The 21,371-nt window shown below is 41.6% G+C and overlaps 1 protein-coding gene across 1 annotated transcript in view; it reads right to left on the reverse strand.

Moving 5' to 3' along the window:
• The window catches only part of BBX (BBX high mobility group box domain containing), a 708,257-nt gene that overhangs the window by 187,953 nt on the left and 498,933 nt on the right, over nt 1–21,371 (reverse strand). Inside the window, exons 8-10 of the mRNA XM_053705430.1 lie at nt 19,537–19,614; nt 12,770–12,850; nt 2,867–3,686 (exon numbers count right to left, since the gene is read on the reverse strand). Of these exons, the coding sequence (XP_053561405.1) occupies nt 2,867–3,686; nt 12,770–12,850; nt 19,537–19,614 (979 nt within the window). The remainder of the gene's footprint in view (nt 1–2,866; nt 3,687–12,769; nt 12,851–19,536; nt 19,615–21,371) is intronic.

The raw sequence follows: 21,371 nt of genomic DNA on the forward strand, positions 1-21,371 counted from the left end.
AGAAAGTCTGCCCCCCACTAGATCCGTTCCCGGATCGGGGGCCCTCAATTCATGCTGTCTTAGGGGCAGCAGCAGGTTTTCTGGCCTGCTTGCCCTTGTTCCAGGACTGGTTAGGTTTCCAGCCTTGTCTGTAGCGAGCAACAGCTCCTTCCTGTTTTGGTGCAGAGGAAGTTGATGCTGCTCCTGCCTTGAAGTTACGAAAGGCACGAAAATTAGACTGTTTAGCCCTAGGTTTGGCTCTGTCTTGAGGCAGGGCATGGCCTTTACCTCCTGTAATGTCAGCGATAATTTCTTTCAAACCGGGCCCGAATAAGGTCTGCCCTTTGAAAGGTATGTTAAGTAATTTTGATTTAGAAGTAACATCAGCTGACCAGGATTTTAGCCACAGTGCTCTACGTGCCTGAATGGCGAATCCGGAATTCTTAGCCGTAAGTTTAGTTAAATGTACTACGGCATCTGAAATAAATGAATTAGCTAGCTTAAGGGTTTTAAGCTTATTTGAAATCTCATCTATAGTTATTGAGTCAAGAGTCTCTTCCAGAGACTCGGACCAAAATGCGGCCGCAGCCGTGACAGACGCAATACATGCAAGGGGTTGCAATATAAAACCTTGTTGAACAAACATTTTCTTAAGGTAACCCTCTAATTTTTTATCCATTGGATCTGAAAAGGCACAGCTATCCTCCACCGGGATAGTGGTACGCTTAGCCAGAGTAGAAACCGCTCCCTCCACCTTAGGGACCATCTGCCATAAGTCCCGTGTGGTGGCGTCTATTGGAAACATTTTTCAAAATACAGGAGGGGGGGAAAAGGGTACACCGGGCCTATCCCACTCCTTAGTAATTATCTCTGTAAGTCTCTTAGGTATAGGAAATACGTCAGTACTCGCTGGTACTGCATAGTATCTATCCAGCCTACATAATTTCTCTGGGATTGCAACGGTGTTACAATCATTCAGAGCCGCTAATACCTCCCCTAGCAGTACACAGAGGTTTTCTAGTTTAAACTTAAAATTTGAAATGTCTGAATCCACTCTATTTGGATCAGATCCGTCACCTGCAGATTGAAGCTCTCCGTCCTCATGTTCTGCAAATTGTGACGCAGTATCTGACATGGCCCTATTATTATCAGCGCACTCTGTTCTCACCCCAGAGTGATCTCGCTTACCTCTAAGTTCTGGTAATTTAGACAAAACTTCAGTCATAACATTAGCCATGTCCTGTAGTGTGATTTGTAATGGCCGCCCTGAAGTACTCGGCGTTACAATATCACGCACCTCCAGAGTGGGAGATGCAGGTACTGACACGTGAGGCAAGTTAGTCGGCATAACTTCCCCCTCGTTGTTTGGTGAATGATGTTCAATTTGTACAGATTGACTTTTATTTAAAGTAGCATCAATGCAATTAGTACATAAATTTCTATTGGGCTCCACCTTGGCTTTTGCACATATAGTCCAGAGACATGTTTAACAAACTAGCAATTAAAATAGTAAGCTTGGAAATACTTTTCAACTCAATTTACAAGTAATATGAAAAACGCACTGTGCCTTTAAGAAGCACAGAAAAAAACTATGACAGTTGAATAACAATGAACCGGAGAAATTATAAAAACCAAATTTTTCCCGGTAAAGGCATAAATTTAGCAAAGGATTGCCCCCATTAGCAATGGATAACTAACCCTTAATAGCAGAAAAAAATGTACAAAATATAAACGTTTTTTATCACAGTCAAAGCACAATCTCACAGGTCTGCTGTGAGTGATTACCTCCCTCAAAATAATTTTTGAAGACCCTTGAGCTCTGTAGAGACGATCCGGATCATGCAGGGAGAGAAACAGACTTGTGACTGAATTTCTGATGTGTAGCAAAAGCGCCAAAATAGGCCCCTCCCCCTCACACACAGCAGTGAGGGAAGTTCAGTAAACTGTCTTAAATTAAAATAAACGACAGCCAAGTGGAAAAACAGTGCCCAAAACAATTTTTCACCCAGTACCTCAGATAATTAAACGATTTAACATGCCAGCAAAACGTTTAAAATCAAATAATATGAAATGTCATTAAACAGCCTGCTGCTAGTCGTTCCCACTGCAAGTTAGGCTAAAAGATATATGCATATAGTATTATCCCAGTGAAGTGCCATTCCCCAGAATACAGAAGTGTAAACATATATACATAACAGCCTGATACCAGTTGCTACTACTGCATTTAAGGCTGAACTTACATTATATCGGTATTGGCAGTATTTTCTTAGTCAATTCCATTCCTCAGAAAATAATATACTGCAACATACCTCTTTGCAGGTGAACCTGCCCGCTGTCCCCTGATCTGAAGTTTACCTCACTCCTCAGATGGCCGAGAACAGCAAAATGATCTTAACTACGCCGGCTAAAATCATCCAAAAACTCAGGTAGATTCTTCTTCAAATTCTACCTGAGAAGGAACAACACACTCCGGTGCTGTTTTAAAATAACAAACTTTTGATTGAAGATATAAAAACTAAGTATAATCACCACAGTCCTCTCACACATCCTATCTATTAGTTGGGTGCAAGAGAATGACTGGGTGTGACGTAGAGGGGAGGAGCTATATAGCAGCTCTGCTTGGGTGATCCTCTTGCACTTCCTGTTGGGGAGGAGTTAATATCCCAGAAGTAATGATGACCCGTGGACTGACTACACTTAACAGGAGAAACCTTCCTTTTAAAGACTTCTTAGTGAATTTAGATAATGAGGAGTGTCAATGGGTCTACTCACGCAATTAAAAGGTAATTTCCCAACGAAGAAAGCCCACCCTTTAACAAAAGAACCACAGTGGATACAATCGGCATTGCGAGATGATCTCTATAAAGCCCACCCCTATGATGCTCACCTCTGTCAACATTGGCACGCAGAGATGTTAGCATGCCTTCAGACACCAATGTTTTATAAAGGGCACCTTTACAAGACCTTTCAGATTTCCTTGACCCACATGCCTCAGCCTTTTTATTATTATCACAGTCCTCCGGTTTAAGCATTTCTTGTATACACAGAGGAGGCATTTCCTCCATGGGAGATAAAGACTCTTCCTTTATACTTTCAGCGACCTCACAAGATCCCTCGTTGATAACTGCAACACTTATGGGTTCCGACATAGGCAGATCTTTGGTGATCTCTAATGGTTTATCTTTTAACACTTTCTTCTCTTTAGATTTTAGTTTCTTTTTTACAGGTTTTAAGTCAGTTAAATAATGCTTTGGGCTAGCAGCAGGGTGGATTTTTTTGCTCGGTGATACTGAAGACATCTCCACACCCCAGTCTCCTTTTGCGACAGCTTCAATAGTATACATGACACTTTCAATGTCTGACTCTGATGACTGCCTCTTTTTACAAGTCTTTTTAGGAGAAGCTTTCTCAGCACCATCATGGTCCGTTTTGTTTTTTTTCTTCTTCTTTTTAAGTTTTTCTCTTTTTATGAACGCTACTAATTCTCCATCAGATTCCCCTGGGGAATGTGACCTGTGTTTCTTATTTTTAAAATTACTCAATTCTGTTTTATCACAGGTATGTGAAGAATTGTTTACATCACTACCAATCATTTCTTCATCTGATGCTTCAGTTTCCAAAAAAAATGGCTTTTTTACCGTTACCAAATCCTCTGAGTTTACATTCGCTGAAATTTCTATTTTCACTGCCTCTGATGCCACACACATCTACAAATAAATAAGAATTGTAAGATAATAAAAGCACAATTAAAACAATATATAAATCAACATTATTAAGGAACAAGAACACAGCATAAATCATATACCATTTATGATTATTGCATACAATGCTACATAAGAAGATAATGATATTTATTTCAAAACTTATTTATTTATAAAATATTTTACCAGGAAGGATACATTAAGATTTATCTTGTTTTCAAGTATGTCATGGGTCCAAAAAACATTGTATTGATACAATAGGGTACAATAAAATACAAAAACAATATTAATACATAATATATGCAAAATTTAACATAGAACAGGTAGGAAATATATAATCAACCATGACATGTGCATTCTGTTTTGAGATATGTAGAGAGGGATCTCTTAAAGGATATTAGGCTTGGGAAAGGTTTTAAAGTGTTTGGGAGGTTGGTCCATAATTGTGGTGCTCTGTAGGAAATAGTACTTTTTAAAATAGTACTTCTATTTTAAAATATGACAAATATCTTCTTACAACTTAAAAACATAAAAGTGATATTAAAAATGCAAACAAAACGATGACTGATATGAAGCATTTTGCAATATACATGCATTTGCTATAATGGTCCTACTAAAAGTAATCACATGTAAATATACATGCAATATGCTGTATATACATCAGCCCCGGCACATTGCATTGCCCTTTGCTCATACTTCGGCAATGTGGTACTTAAAATGTCAGTAAACCTCAAAAATAATGTTATATAATTCTGCACATAGTGCAGAATTATATAACATTATACTAGCCTTATCTTTATAAAACATAATATTCCCTTTGATTTTTTTAAAACAATGACAGTTTTTCAGACCCGCTCTCTGTGCTCTTCTGAGCGGGTCTGTTTTTTTCACACAGCGCATCGGGCCAGCTGTATAGTCACAGCCCGGCCTGACCGCGCCATTATACTAAGTGCAGCTCGCTCCCGCTATCAGACAGAGCAGGAGCGAGCTGCACTTAGTATAATGGCGCGGTCGGGCCGGGCTGTGACTATACAGCTGGCCCGATGCGCTGTGTGAAAAAAACAGACCCGCTCAGTAGAGCACAGAGAGCGGGTCTGTTTTTTTTCACACAGCGCATCGGGCCAGCATTGTTTTAAAAAAATCAAAGGGAATGTTATGTTTTATAAAGATAAGGCTAATATAATGTTATATAATTCTGCACTATGTGCAGAATTATATAACATTATTTTTGAGGTTTACTGACATTTTAAGTACCACACCTTTAAAGGGACATTAAACCCAAAAAAATTAATTCAATATTCAGATACAGAATACAATTTTAAAAAAGTTTCTAATTTACTTCTATTATCAAATTTGCTTTGTTCTCCTGTTATTCTTTGTTGAATGGATACCTAGGTAGGTAGCGTGCACATGCCTGAAGCACTACATGACAGGAAATAGTGCTGCCATCTAGCGCTCCTGCTAATGTATAACATTGTTACAAAACTGCTGCCATATAGTGCTGTAGACACGTGCACATTCATGAGCTTATATCCCAGCTTTTCAACAAAGGATAACAAGAAAGCTAAGAAAATTTGATAACAGAAGTAAATTGGAAAGTTGTTTAAAATTGTATTTTCTATCAGAATCATGAAAGAAAAAATTTGGGGTTTTATGTCCCTTTAAAGTATCTAGTAGAGGTAAATGCACGTGCATGATGCCCATCACTGTATTGGAAGCATGTTGTATTTAAGTTAAAACAGTGATACTGCAAAACTGCACTGATGCACATTTCAAATACAGCTTTTATCTTCCATCTTGAACGGATTCAATATTTTCCCATGTTTTCACCTTGCACAACTATTTTAATTTTACACACACATTTTCTATATGAAACAATAAGAAAATCAAAATGTCTATTTAATGCCGTTTATAGGCATAGTGGCATAAACCAGAAACTGTTTCCGATTTGTCCTTGATTAGAGTCATACAAATACTTGTATGACTTCCAATGATACTTTTAGGCTTCACAAACCCTATTCGTATGTGAGAAATCAATCACCTACATTGTTGCCAAAGAAAACTTCAAATGTTCTGCCATGGTATGGCTTGAGAGTACTGTAACAGTGTAGCAATCTATAATTTAATATTTCTGTGTTTTTGTTCCTGAAGGTAAAATTGGAGCTTAAATATATTCAGGATATATATTCATCCGCATTTCACACTTCATAATTAAACATCATTATGTGCAAAAACAATTAAAACTGAAGTCTGATCATTATGATCTGAAATGTAATGATCCATTGACTTTCTTAAAGGAATATAAAAAACAGAATTTATGTTTACCTGATAAATTTCTTTCTCCAACGGTGTGTCCGGTCCACGGCGTCATCCTTACTTGTGGGATATTCTCTTCCCCAACAGGAAATGGCAAAGAGCCCAGCAAAGCTGGTCACATGATCCCTCCTAGGCTCCGCCTACCCCAGTCATTCGACCGACGTTAAGGAGGAATATTAGCATAGGAGAAACCATATGGTACCGTGGTGACTGTAGTTAAAGAAAATAAATTATCAGACCTGATTAAAAAAAAACCAGGGCGGGCCGTGGACCGGACACACCGTTGGAGAAAGAAATTTATCAGGTAAACATAAATTCTGTTTTCTCCAACATAGGTGTGTCCGGTCCACGGCGTCATCCTTACTTGTGGGAACCAATACCAAAGCTTTAGGACACGGATGAAGGGAGGGAGCAAATCAGGTCACCTAAATGGAAGGCACCACGGCTTGCAAAACCTTTCTCCCAAAAATAGCCTCAGAAGAAGCAAAAGTATCAAACTTGTAAAATTTGGTAAAAGTGTGCAGTGAAGACCAAGTCGCTGCCCTACATATCTGATCAACAGAAGCCTCGTTCTTGAAGGCCCATGTGGAAGCCACAGCCCTAGTGGAATGAGCTGTGATTCTTTCAGGAGGCTGCCGTCCGGCAGTCTCGTAAGCCAATCTGATGATGCTTTTAATCCAAAAAGAGAGAGAGGTAGAAGTTGCTTTTTGACCTCTCCTTTTACCTGAATAAACAACAAACAAGGAAGATGTTTGTCTAAAATCCTTTGTAGCATCTAAATAGAATTTTAGAGCGCGAACAACATCCAAATTGTGCAACAAACGTTCCTTCTTTGAAACTGGTTTCGGACACAGAGAAGGCACGATAATCTCCTGGTTAATGTTTTTGTTAGAAACAACTTTCGGAAGAAAACCAGGTTTAGTACGTAAAACCACCTTATCTGCATGGAACACCAGATAAGGAGGGGAACACTGCAGAGCAGATAATTCTGAAACTCTTCTAGCAGAAGAAATTGCAACTAAAAACAAAACTTTCCAAGATAATAACTTAATATCAACGGAATGTAAGGGTTCAAACGGAACCCCCTGAAGAACTGAAAGAACTAAATTGAGACTCCAAGGAGGAGTCAAAGGTTTGTAAACAGGCTTAATTCTAACCAAAGCCTGAACAAAGGCTTGAACATCTGGCACAGCTGCCAGCTTTTTGTGAAGTAACACCGACAAGGCAGAAATCTGTCCCTTCAGGGAACTTGCCGATAATCCTTTTTCCAATCCTTCTTGAAGGAAGGATAGAATCCTAGGAATCTTAACCTTGTCCCAAGGGAATCCTTTAGATTCACACCAACAGATATATTTTTTCCAAATTTTGTGGTAAATCTTTCTAGTTACAGGCTTTCTGGCCTGAACAAGAGTATCGATAACAGAATCTGAGAAACCTCGCTTCGATAAAATCAAGCGTTCAATCTCCAGGCAGTCAGCTGGAGTGAAACCAGATTCGGATGTTCGAACGGACCCTGAACAAGAAGGTCTCGTCTCAAAGGTAGCTTCCAAGGTGGAGCCGATGACATATTCACCAGATCTGCATACCAAGTCCTGCGTGGCCACGCAGGAGCTATCAAGATCACCGACGCCCTCTCCTGATTGATCCTGGCTACCAGCCTGGGAATGAGAGGAAACGGCGGAAACACATAAGCTAGTTTGAAGGTCCAAGGTGCTACTAGTGCATCCACTAGAGCCGCCTTGGGATCCCTGGATCTGGACCCGTAACAGGGAACTTTGAAGTTCTGACGAGAGGCCATTAGATCCATGTCTGGAATGCCCCACAGCTGAGTGACTAGGGCAAAGATTTCCGGATGGAGTTCCCACTCCCCCGGATGCAATGTCTGACGACTCAGAAAATCCGCTTCCCAATTTTCCACTCCCGGGATGTGGATAGCAGACAGGTGGCAGGAGTGAGACTCCGCCCATAGAATAATCTTGGTCACTTCCTCCATCGCTAGGGAACTCCTTGTTCCCCCCTGATGGTTGATGTACGCAACAGTCGTCATGTTGTCTGATTGAAACCGTATGAACTTGGTCCTTGCTAGCTGAGGCCAAGCCTTGAGAGCATTGAATATCGCTCTCAGTTCCAGAATATTTATCGGTAGAAGAGATTCTTCCCGAGACCAAAGACCCTGAGCTTTCAGGGATCCCCAGACCGCGCCCCAGCCCGTCAGACTGGCGTCGGTCGTGACAATGACCCACTCTGGTCTGCGGAATGTCATCCCTTGTGACAGGTTGTCCAGGGACAGCCACCAACGGAGTGAGTCTCTGGTCCTCTGATTTACTTGCATCTTTGGAGACAAGTCTGTATAGTCCCCATTCCACTGACTGAGCATGCACAGTTGTAATGGTCTTAGATGGATGCGCGCAAAAGGAACTATGTCCATTGCCGCTACCATCAACCCGATCACTTCCATGCACTGAGCTACGGAAGGAAGAGGAACGGAATGAAGAATCCGACAAGAGTCCAGAAGCTTTGTTATTCTGGCCTCTGTTAGAAAAATCCTCATTTCTGAGGAATCTATAATTGTTCCCAAGAAGGGAACCCTTGTTGACGGGGATAGAGAACTCTTTTCCACGTTCACTTTCCATCCGTGAGATCTGAGAAAGGCCAGGACAATGTCCGTGTGAGCCTTTGCTTGAGGAAGGGACGACGCTTGAATCAGAATGTCGTCCAAGTAAGGTACTACAGCAATGCCCCTTGGTCTTAGCACAGCTAGAAGGGACCCTAGTACCTTTGTGAAAATCCTTGGAGCAGTGGCTAATCCGAAAGGAAGCGCCACGAACTGGTAATGCTTGTCCAGGAATGCGAACCTTAGGAACCGATGATGTTCCTTGTGGATAGGAATATGTAGATACGCATCCTTTAAATCCACCGTGGTCATGAATTGACCTTCCTGGATGGAAGGAAGGATAGTTCGAATGGTTTCCATCTTGAACGATGGGACCTTGAGAAATTTGTTTAAGATCTTGAGATCTAGGATTGGTCTGAACGTTCCCTCTTTTTTGGGAACTATGAACAGATTGGAGTAGAACCCCATCCCTTGTTCTCTCAATGGAACAGGATGAATCACTCCCATTTTTAACAGGTCTTCTACACAATGTAAGAACGCCTGTCTTTTTATGTGGTCTGAAGACAACTGAGACCTGTGGAACCTCCCCCTTGGGGGAAGTCCCTTGAATTCCAGAAGATAACCCTGGGAGACTATTTCTAGCGCCCAAGGATCCAGAACATCTCTTGCCCAAGCCTGAGCGAAGAGAGAGAGTCTGCCCCCCACCAGATCCGGTCCCGGATCGGGGGCCAATATTTCATGCTGTCTTGGTAGCAGTGGCAGGTTTCTTGGCCTGCTTTCCCTTGTTCCAGCCTTGCATTGGTCTCCAAGCTGGCTTGGCCTGAGAAGTATTACCCTCTTGCTTAGAGGACGTAGCACCTTGGGCTGGTCCGTTTTTGCGAAAGGGACGAAAATTAGGTCTATTTTTTGCCTTGAAAGGCCGATCCTGAGGAAGGGCATGGCCCTTACCCCCAGTGATATCAGAGATAATCTCTTTCAAGTCAGGACCAAACAGCGTTTTCCCCTTGAAAGGAATGTTTAGTAGCTTGTTCTTGGAAGACGCATCAGCCGACCAAGATTTCAACCAAAGCGCTCTGCGCGCCACAATAGCAAACCCAGAATTCTTAGCCGCTAACTTAGCCAATTGCAAAGAGGCGTCTAGAGTGAAAGAATTAGCCAATTTGAGAGCATTGACTCTGTCCATAATCTCCTCATAAGGAGGAGAGTCACTATCGAGCACCTTAATCAGTTCATCAAACCAGAAATATGCGGCTGTAGTGACAGGGACAATGCATGAAATGGGTTGTAGAAGGTAACCCTGCTGAACAAACATCTTTTTAAGCAAACCTTCTAATTTTTTATCCATAGGATCTTTGAAAGCACAACTATCCTCTATGGGAATAGTGGTGCGTTTGTTTAAAGTAGAAACCGCTCCCTCGACCTTGGGGACTGACTGCCATAAGTCCTTTCTGGGGTCGACCATAGGAAACAATTTTTTAAATATGGGGGGAGGGACGAAAGGAATACCGGGCCTTTCCCATTCTTTATTAACAATGTCCGCCACCCGCTTGGGTATAGGAAAAGCTTCTGGGAGCCCCGGCACCTCTAGGAACTTGTCCATTTTACATAGTTTCTCTGGGATGACCAAATTTTCACAATCATCCAGAGTGGATAATACCTCCTTAAGCAAAATGCGGAGATGTTCCAATTTAAATTTAAATGTAATCACATCAGATTCAGCCTGCTGAGAAATGTTCCCTAAATCAGTAATTTCTCCCTCAGACAAAACCTCCCTGGCCCCCTCAGATTGGGTTAGGGGCCCTTCAGAGATATTAATATCAGCGTTGTCATGCTCTTCAGTAACTAAAACAGAGCATCCACGCTTACGCTGACAAGGGTTCATTTTGGCTAAAATGTTTTTGACAGAATTATCCATTACAGCCGTTAATTGTTGCATAGTAAGGAGTATTGGCGCGCTAGATGTACTAGGGGCCTCCCGAGTGGGCAAGACTCGTGTAGACGAAGGAGGGAATGATGCAGTACCATGCTTACTCCCCTCACTTGAGGAATCATCTTGGGCATCATTGTCATTATCACATAAATCACATTTATTTAAATGAATAGGAATTCTGGCTTCCCCACATTCAGAACACAGTCTATCTGGTAGTTCAGACATGTTAAACAGGCATAAACTTGATAAGAAAGTACAAAAAAACGTTTTGAAATAAAACCGTTACTGTCACTTTAAATTTTAAACTGAACACACTTTATTACTGCAATTGCGAAAAAACATGAAGGAATTGTTCAAAATTCACCAAACTTTCACCACAGTGTCTTAAAGCCTTGAAAATATTGCACACCAATTTTGGAAGCTTTAACCCTTAAAATAACGGAACCGGAGCCGTTTTAAGCTTTAACCCCTTTACAGTCCCTGGTATCTGCTTTGCTGAGACCCAACCAAACCCAAAGGGGAATACGATACCAAATGACGCCTTCAGAAGTCTTTTATAAGTATCAGAGCTCCTCTCACATGCGACTGCATGCCATGCCTCTCAAAAACAAGTGCGCAACACCGGCGCGAAAATGAGACTCTGCCTATGCTTTGGGAAAGCCCCTAAAGAATAAGGTGTCTAAAACAGTGCCTGCCGATATTATTATATCAAAATACCCAGAATAAATGATTCCTCAAGGCTAAATAAGTGTTAATATCAATCGATTTAGCCCAAAAAAGGTCTACAGTCTAAATAAGCCCTTGTGAAGCCCTTATTTACAATCGTAATAAACATGGCTTACCGGATCCCATAGGGAAAATGACAGCTTCCAGCATTACATCGTCTTGTTAGAATGTGTCATACCTCAAGCAGCAAAGGACTGCAAACTGTTCCCCCAACTGAAGTTAATTGCTCTCAACAGTCCTGTGTGGAACAGCCATGGATTTTAGTTACGGTTGCTAAAATCATTTTCCTCATACAAACAGAATTCTTCATCTCTTTTCTGTTTCTGAGTAAATAGTACGTACCAGCACTATTTGAAAATAACAAACTCTTGATTGAATAATGAAAAACTACAGTTAAACACTAAAAAACTCTAAGCCATCTCCGTGGAGATGTTGCCTGTACAACGGCAAAGAGAATGACTGGGGTAGGCGGAGCCTAGGAGGGATCATGTGACCAGCTTTGCTGGGCTCTTTGCCATTTCCTGTTGGGGAAGAGAATATCCCACAAGTAAGGATGACGCCGTGGACCGGACACACCTATGTTGGAGAAATTCATGATTCAGAAAGAGCATGCGATTTTAAACAACTTTCTTATTTACTTATATTATCAAATTGTTCTTCGTTCTCTTGGCATCTTTTGTTGGGGATGTATGCTTAGGAGCCAGCCCATTTCTGGGGCACTAGATGGCAGCACTATTTCCTGCCATGCATTGCTCCAGATGCCTACCTAGCTATCTCTTCAACACAGAATATCAAGTGAACAAAGCTAATTTGATAATAGACGTAAATTGGAAAGTTTTTTAAAGTGGTATGCTCTCTTTGAATGACAAAAGAAAATTGTGGGGTTTTATTTCCCTTTAAGGTCATCAACCAGTCAAATAAGAATAATTATCAGTAGATGAAGATACTGTTTTGAATTCAAGGACAAAGGCATAGTTGGCATGATAATCAATACTAAATTAAACCCAAACCGCCTCGTGGAACAATCACTCACATCTTTGAAAAACTTAAAGGGACACTGAACCCAAATTTTTTCTTTCATGATTCAAATAGAGCCTGCAATTTTAAGCAACTTTCTAATTTACTCCTATTATCAATTTTTCTTCATTCTCTTGCTATCTTTATTTGAAAAGCAAGAAAGTTTAGAAGCCGGCCCATTTTTGGTTCACAACCTGGGTTGTCCTTGCTGATTGGACATCACTAATAAACAAGTGCTGTCCAGGGTTCTGAGACAAAAATGGTCTGTCTCCTTAGCTTAGATGCCTTCTTTTTCTAATAAAGAAAGCAAAAGAAAGAAAATTGATAATAGGAGTAAATTAGAAAGTTGCACACTCTAAATGAATCATGAAAGTAAAAAATTTGGGTTTAGTGTCCCTTTAAGATCACTTTTATAATAGAAGCAATTGAAAAATAACATAACTATAGCCCTGTGCTACTTTTAGGAAATGAAAGCATTTATGTTACCTCTGCAAGCTGAAACAATGCTGATGTCCCACACTGCTTTGCTGATGCAGATGAATCGGAATGTGATGAGCTTGAGGAAATCTACACTCAGAACCAACAAACACATCAATCATACAAATGAAACAATCAGTGGGATGTTAACATGCTGCTAATATGATGTAAACATTAACTTTCTCATGATCTTTGCACTGATTAAATTAACTATTTACATGCATTTGTATCATCTTTGTGTTACAGGTAAACAACAACCAAGCTGGAATGTTAGTGCAATGTTATTATGTTCAAAGAGAAGTGCGAGGCAAAATATGTAAAAATGTTAAGATTCATGCCTTTTAAAATGGTATATTTAGGTGGATCTCCAGAGTGCAGAAGAGTGTTCTGAAATAATGCTGCACCTTTGGCCCCATGATAACATAATTTATGCTTACCTGATAAATTCCTTTCTTCTGTAGTGTGATCAGTCCACGGGTCATCATTACTTCTGGGATATTACTCCTCCCCAACAGGAAGTGCAAGAGGATTCACCCAGCAGAGCTGCATATAGCTCCTCCCCTCTACGTCACTCCCAGTCATTCGACCAAGGACCAACGAGAAAGGAAAAGCCAAGGGTGAAGTGGTGACTGGAGTATAAATCAAAAAATATTTACCTGCCTTAAAAACAGGGCGGGCCGTGGACTGATCACACTACAGAAGAAAGGAATTTATCAGGTAAGCATAAATTATGTTTTCTTCTGTTAAGTGTTTTCAGTCCACGGGTCATCATTACTTCTGGGATACCAATACCAAAGCAAAAGTACACGGATGACGGGAGGGATAGGCAGGCTCTTTATACAGAAGGAACCACTGCCTGAAGAACCTTACTCCCAAAAATAGCCTCCGATGAAGCAAAAGTGTCAAATTTGTAAAATTTGGAAAAAGTATGAAGCGAAGACCAAGTTGCAGCCTTGCAAATCTGTTCAACAGAGGCCTCATTCTTGAAGGCCCAAGTGGAAGCCACAGCTCTAGTAGAATGAGCTGTAATTCTTTCAGGAGGCTGCTGTCCAGCAGTCTCATAAGCTAAACGAATTATGCTACGAAGCCAAAAAGAAAGAGAAGTAGCGGAAGCTTTTTGACCTCTCCTCTGCCCAGAGTAAATGACAAACAGAGAAGACGTTTGTCGAAATTCCTTAGTTGCCTGTAAGTAAAATTTTAGAGCACGGACTACATCCAGGTTGTGCAGTAGACGTTCCTTCTTTGAAGAAGGATTTGGGCATAAGGAAGGAACAACAATCTCTTGATTGATATTCCTGTTAGTAACTACCTTAGGTAAGAACCTAGGTTTAGTACGCAGGACTACCTTATCCGAATGAAAAATCAAATAAGGAGAATCACAATGTAAGGCTGATAATTCAGAGACTCTTCGAGCCGAGGAAATAGCCATTAAAAATAGAACTTTCCAAGATAACAACTTTATATCAATGGAATGAAGGGGTTCAAACGGAACGCCCTGTAAAACATTAAGAACAAGGTTTAAACTCCATGGTGGAGCAACAGTTTTAAACACAGGCTTAATTCTGGCCAAAGCCTGACAAAAAGCCTGGACGTCAGGAACTTCTGACAGACGTTTGTGTAACAGAATGGACAGAGCTGAGATCTGTCCCTTTAATGAACTAGCAGATAAACCCTTTTCTAAACCTTCTTGTAGAAAAGACAATATCCTAGGAATCCTAACCCTACTCCAAGGAGTAACCTTTGGATTCACACCAATATAGGTATTTACGCCATATCTTATGGTAAATCTTTCTGGTAACAGGTTTCCTAGCCTGTATTAAGGTATCAATAACTGACTCAGAAAATCCACGTCTTGATAAAATCAAGCGTTCAATTTCCAAGCAGTCAGCTTCAGAGAAGTTAGATTTTGATGTTTGAAGGGACCCTGTATCAGAAGGTCCTGTTTCAGAGGTAGAGACCAAGGTGGACAGGATGACATGTCCACCAGGTCTGCATACCAAGTCCTGCGTGGCCACGCAGGTGCTATTAGAATCACTGATGCTCTCTCTTGTTTGATTCTGGCAATCAATCGAGGAAGCAACGGGAAGGGTGGAAACACGTAAGCCATCCTGAAGTCCCAAGGTGCTGTCAGAGCATCTATCAGGACTGCTCCTGGATCCCTGGATCTGGACCCGTAACGAGGAAGCTTGGCGTTCTGTCGAGACGCCATGAGATCTATCTCTGGTTTGTCCCAACGTCGAAGTATTTGGGCAAAGACCTCCGGATGAAGTTCCCACTCCCCCGGATGAAAAGTCTGACGACTTAAGAAATCCGCCTCCCAGTTCTCCACTCCCGGGATGTGGATTGCTGACAGGTGGCAAGAGTGAGACTCTGCCCAGCAAATTATCTTTGATACTTCCATCATAGCTAGGGAGCTTCTTGTCCCTCCCTGATGGTTGATGTAAGCTACAGTCGTGATGTTGTCCGACTGAAACCTGATGAACCCCCGAGTTGTCAACTGGGGCCAAGCCAGGAGGGCATTGAGAACTGCTCTCAATTCCAGAATGTTTATTGGCAGGAGACTCTCCTCCTGACTCCATTGTCCCTGAGCCTTCAGAGAATTCCAGACGGCACCCCAACCTAGAAGGCTGGCGTCTGTTGTTACAATTGTCCAGTCTGGTCTGCTGAATGGCATCCCCCTGGACAGATGTGGCCGAGAAAGCCACCATAGAAGAGAATTTCTGGTCTCTTGATCCAGATTCAGAGAAGGGGATAAGTCTGAGTAATCCCCATTCCACTGACTTAGCATGCACAGTTGCAGTGGTCTGAGGTGTAAGCGTGCAAAGGGTACTATGTCCATTGCCGCTACCATTAAGCCGATTACCTCCATGCATTGAGCCACTGACGGGTGTTGAATGGAATGAAGGGTGCGGCAAGCACTTTGAAGTCTTGTTAGCCTGTCCTCTGTCAGGTAAAACTTCATTTCTACAGAATCTATAAGAGTCCCCAGGAAGGGAACTCTTGTGAGTGGAACGAGTGAACTTTTCTTTTCGTTCACCTTCCATCCATGTGACCTTAGAAATGCCAGCACTAACTCTGTATGAGACTTGGCAGTTTGAAAGCTTGAAGCTTGTATCAGAATGTCGTCTAGGTATGGAGCTACCGAGATTCCCCGCGGTCTTAGTACCGCCAGAAGAGCACCCAGAACCTTTGTGAAGATTCTTGGAGCTGTAGCCAATCCGAATGGAAGAGCCACAAACTGGTAATGCCTGTCTAGGAAGGCAAACCTTAGGTACCGATAATGATCTTTGTGAATCGGTATGTGAAGGTAAGCATCTTTTAAATCTACAGTGGTCATGTATTGACCCTCTTGGATCATAGGTAAAATTGTCCGAATAGTCTCCATCTTGAACGATGGAACTCTTAGGAATTTGTTTAGGATCTTTAAGTCCAGGATTGGTCTGAAAGTTCCCTCTTTTTTGGGAACCACAAACAGATTTGAGTAAAACCCCTGTCCCTGTTCCGATCGTGGAACTGGATGGATTACTCCCATTAACAAGAGCTCTTGTACGCAGCGTAGAAACGCCTCTTTCTTTGTCTGGATTGTTGACAATCTTGACAGATGAAATCTCTCTCTTGGAGGAGAGTATTTGAAGTCCAGAAGGTATCCCTGAGATATTATCTCTAGCGCCCAGGGATCCTGAACATCTCTTGCCCAAGCCTGGGCGAAGAGAGAAAGTCTGCCCCCCACTAGATCCGATCCCGGATCGGGGGCCCTCAATTCATGCTGTTTTAGGGGCAGCAGCAGGTTTCCTAGTCTGCTTGCCCTTGTTCCAGGACTGGTTAGGTTTCCAGCCTTGTCTGTAGCGAGCAACAGCTCCTTCCTGTTTTGGTGCAGAGGAAGTTGATGCTGCTCCTGCTTTGAAATTACGAAAGGAACGAAAATTAGACTGTCTAGTCTTGGCTTTGTCCTGAGGCAGGGCATGGCCTTTACCTCCTGTAATGTCAGCGATAATCTCTTTCAACCCGGGCCCGAATAAGGTCTGCCCTTTGAAAGGTATATTAAGCAATTTAGACTTAGAAGTAACATCAGCTGACCAGGATTTTAGCCACAGCGCCCTGCGTGCCTGAATGGCGAATCCTGAATTTTTCGCCGTAAGTTTAGTAAGATGTACTACGGCCTCCGAAATGAATGAATTAGCTAGTTTAAGGACTCTAAGCCTGTCCGTAATGTCGTCCAGAGTAGCTGAACTAATGTTCTCTTCCAGAGACTCAATCCAGAATGCCGCTGCAGCCGTGATCGGCGCAATGCATGCAAGGGGTTGCAATATAAAACCTTGTTGAATAAACATTTTCTTAAGGTAACCCTCTAACTTTTTATCCATTGGATCTGAAAAAGCACAGCTATCCTCCACCGGGATAGTGGTACGCTTAGCTAAGGTAGAAACTGCTCCCTCCACCTTAGGGACCGTTTGCCATAAGTCCCTTGTGGTGGCGTCTATTGGAAACATTTTTCTAAATATCGGAGGGGGTGAGAACGGCACACCGGGTCTATCCCACTCCTTAGTAACAATTTCAGTAAGTCTCTTAGGTATAGGAAAAACCTCAGTACTCGTCGGTACCGCAAAATATTTATCCAACCTACACATTTTCTCTGGTATTGCAACTGTGTTACAATCATTCAGAGCCGCTAACACCTCCCCTAGTAATACACGGAGGTTTTCCAGCTTAAATTTAAAATTTGAAATATCTGAATCCAGTCTGTTTGGATCAGAACCGTCACCCACAGAATGAAGTTCTCCGTCCTCATGTTCTGCCACCTGTGACGCAGTGTCTGACATGGCCCTAATATTATCAGCGCACTCTGTTCTCACCCCAGAGTGATCACGCTTACCTCTTAGTTCTGGTAATTTAGCCAAAACCTCAGTCATAACAGTAGCCATATCCTGTAATGTGATTTGTAATGGCCGCCCAGATGTACTCGGCGCTACAATATCACGCACCTCCCTCTGAGCGGGAGATGTAGGTACTGACACGTGAGGCGAGTTAGTCGGCATAACTCTCCCCTCGTTGTTTGGTGAAATTTGTTCAATTTGTACAGATTGACTTTATTTAAAGTAGCATCAATACAGTTAGTACATAAATTTCTATTGGGCTCCACTTTGGCATTGCAACAAATGACACAGGTATCATCCTCTGAATCAGACATGTTTAACACACTAGCAAATAAACTTGCAACTTGGAAATACAATTCAATTAGAATAATATTAAAATGTACTGTGCCTTTAAGAAGCACAGAAGATCTATGACAGTTGAAAATTAATAAATTGAAACAGTTATAGCCTCAATCCTTGTAAACAACACAACTTTAGCAAAGGTTTAATCCCATTAGCAAAGATAAATTCTGAAAGCAGGAAACAAATTACAGAATAAACGTTTTTTTATCTCAGTCAAACTATAATTCTCACAGCTCTGCTGAGAGAAATTACCTCCCTCAAAATAAGCTTTGAAGACCCCTGAGCTCTGTAGAGATGAACCGGATCATGCAGGGAATACAATGAGTTGCTGACTGAAATATTTGATGCATAGAAAAAGCGCCAAAAAACGGCCCCTCCCCCTCACTGCCAAGTGGAAAAATAGTGCCCAAACATTTATTCACACAGTACCTCAGCAAATGAAAACGATTTTACATTCCAGCAAAAACGTTAAACATAATCTCTAGTTATTAAACAGCTTTATGCATTTCTTACAGTGTAATTCTAGTGAAGTACCATTCCCCAGAATACTGAAGTATAAAGTATACATACATGACATTATATCGGTATGGCAGGATTTTCTCATCAATTCCATTGTCAGAAAATAAAAACTGCTACATACCTCTATGCAGATTCATCTGCCCGCTGTCCCCTGATCTGAAGTTTACCTCACTCCTCAGATGGCCGAGAACAGCAATATGATCTTAACTACTCCGGCTAAAATCATAGCAAAACTCTGGTAGATTCTTCTTCAAACTCTGCCAGAGAGGTAATAACACACTCCGGTGCTATTTTAAAATAACAAACTTTTGATTGAAGATATAAAACTAAGTATAATCACCATAGTCCTCTCACACATCCTATCTAGTCGTTGGGTGCAAGAGAATGACTGGGAGTGACGTAGAGGGGAGGAGCTATATGCAGCTCTGCTGGGTGAATCCTCTTGCACTTCCTGTTGGGGAGGAGTAATATCCCAGAAGTAATGATGACCCGTGGACTGATCACACTTAACAGAAGAAAAATCAGCCTTTATCAGAGATCAGTGGTGTGCTTAGGGGTATAATGAAATTATATATGCTGTGGATAGCAAATGTCAGACAGATACTAAGCATGGGAGCACTTGAGAAGTAAAATAACCAGGAGATATTTGTTATGGAAAAAAGAAACCTATATATAAAGTAGGCCATGGTTAAACACAAAATAGTATATCCTAGAATATATACTGTATATATATATAAATTATTAATAAACAATGGATAGTGTACAAGAAAGTAACATTTACATTTTTGTAAGCTATGTGTGCATTGACCTGCATACAAATAAACCTCTGATCTGTGCTGACTAATTCCACTTTTAATACCCTACAATATGGTATTCACTAGCTTAAAGGGACATAAAAGAAAAATATCACGCTTGTACAATTGCTTGCAGGGATATGTAATTTACACAAAAAAATGGTATATTTCCCTCACATAGTAGAAGGAGAGAAACTAGCATATTGTGATACCACTGTATGTTATTTATACATGAATTATACATTACCTCTGCTAAATCGAAAAGAGCTGATTTCACATGTTTTGTAGGCTCAGGGCTGCTCATCTGTGAAGTGTTTGAAGATATCTAAGTGGATATAAGCAAACAAGTTTAATATATTTTATTAAATGCCAAATATTATGTTAACTACAGTAGTTAAATGTGAGGTATAGTGTACTATTCTGCTTAAGGATTACATGAAAAATATGGATGGGGCCAGACTGCATTCCAGTTGTAAACAAACGGTGGAAAGATTCTTTTGTTGTTGTTGCTAAGTTTACAACTGGAAAGTGATCTAGCCCATGATCACTGAGAAATAAGCTATTTCTATACATAGACAATAAGAATTTGCAGTGTAATTTAAAAGTTTCTGCTTCAATTATATAAACTGGAATATTCTGGGCTAGGTTACAAGTGGAACGCTAATTCACTCTCCCGCTCAAGCGTTAACTGTGTTAGAAGTAAGCTTTTTGTGCTCGATGAGTTGCATATTATGAGTTGAAAGTAAACAGTTTTCCCTTGCCCGCTTACCAGACGAGCGCAAAAATCCAAAGTTAGAATATTGCGTGCAGGTTCACGTATTCCCCCATAGAAATCAATGGAGAAAAAAAAAAGTGGGGGGGGGGGAAACTTTTGCTAACCCGATCACATATTCTCATGTGCGCTAACCCGACATGAAACTGTTAAAGGGACAGTCTACACCAGAATTTTTATTGTTTAAAAAGATAATTGCTTTATTACCAATTCCCTTGTTTTGCATAAGCAACACTGTTATTTTAATACAGAGTCTACGGTTTCATTCATTACTGTTGGGAATTAAGAACCTGGCCACCAGGAGAAGGCAAAGACACCCCAGCCAAAGGCTTAAATACCTCCCCCACCTCCCTCATCCCCCAGTCAGGAGGATGGCAGAGAAGTTCTGAATGAAGATCGGAGGTAGAAGGTAGTACCCTTCAGAATGGGACTGGAGCTTTAAGTAGTCCTGTCAGCCTCTCAGTGAGAGCCTGGGTGAAAGTTAGAGTCCGCAGATGCAGGGAGAGTCTTTCTGCGAAACCATCCTGACTCATTAACAGCTCCACAAGCAATCAGCGTTGATGAGTTTTGCTGCCTGCTTTTTACACTCAAGTCCATGTCAGGAGCGAGGCTACTAACCTGTCACACTTGAAGGGCCGTGTTCCTGGTCCACAGCGTAGATTCTGGTAAGATTGTTTCATTTTATTATATAATGATAAAACGGAAGACAGGGTCACAGTGTGATTCCTTTTATCTTTAAAGAATCAAGGGTTAATATTCCTAGAAAGGGGATTATTGAACGGGGGGGGGGGGGGGGGGTATACATGATATTGTTTATTGTGTCATTGCTGCGTTATGTGCGAGATGAGGCTCTAGCACTGTGTGGAACTTTCAGGTGACTTACGGGAGTATGGCGCAGCCCTTTTTTGGCGCGTTTTCTCCTTGGACAGGGGGGGTCCCTGCAGGGCATACCATGTGACCGGGTGTGGCTATCTATCTTCCTCTGTTGATCAGCGACGCAGGAGACATAACGGTTTCTGTAGTCCGGGTCATAGGAGGTGGTGAGTGCCCCGGCCATTGGAGGTATAAAGGTGCCTATTTATTAAGTTAATCTAGTCCTTAATAACAGCGCAAGCTATGGAGGACTCTGACGCGTTGGAGGGAACGCACTCTTTAACTAGGTCTCATTCCTGTTTTTATTGTGAGGAGGTTCTGGTAGATCAGCCTGCTCAACTATTTTCCACATGCCTTAATAAAAGTTACGACATCTAAGAGCAAAACGGATGTTTAGTACTAGTGAGAAATCCACCTCTGAGGGGTCCCCGTCCCAT

This window comes from Bombina bombina, chromosome 3 (assembly GCF_027579735.1).
Source record: "Bombina bombina isolate aBomBom1 chromosome 3, aBomBom1.pri, whole genome shotgun sequence".
Taxonomy (NCBI): domain Eukaryota; kingdom Metazoa; phylum Chordata; class Amphibia; order Anura; family Bombinatoridae; genus Bombina; species Bombina bombina.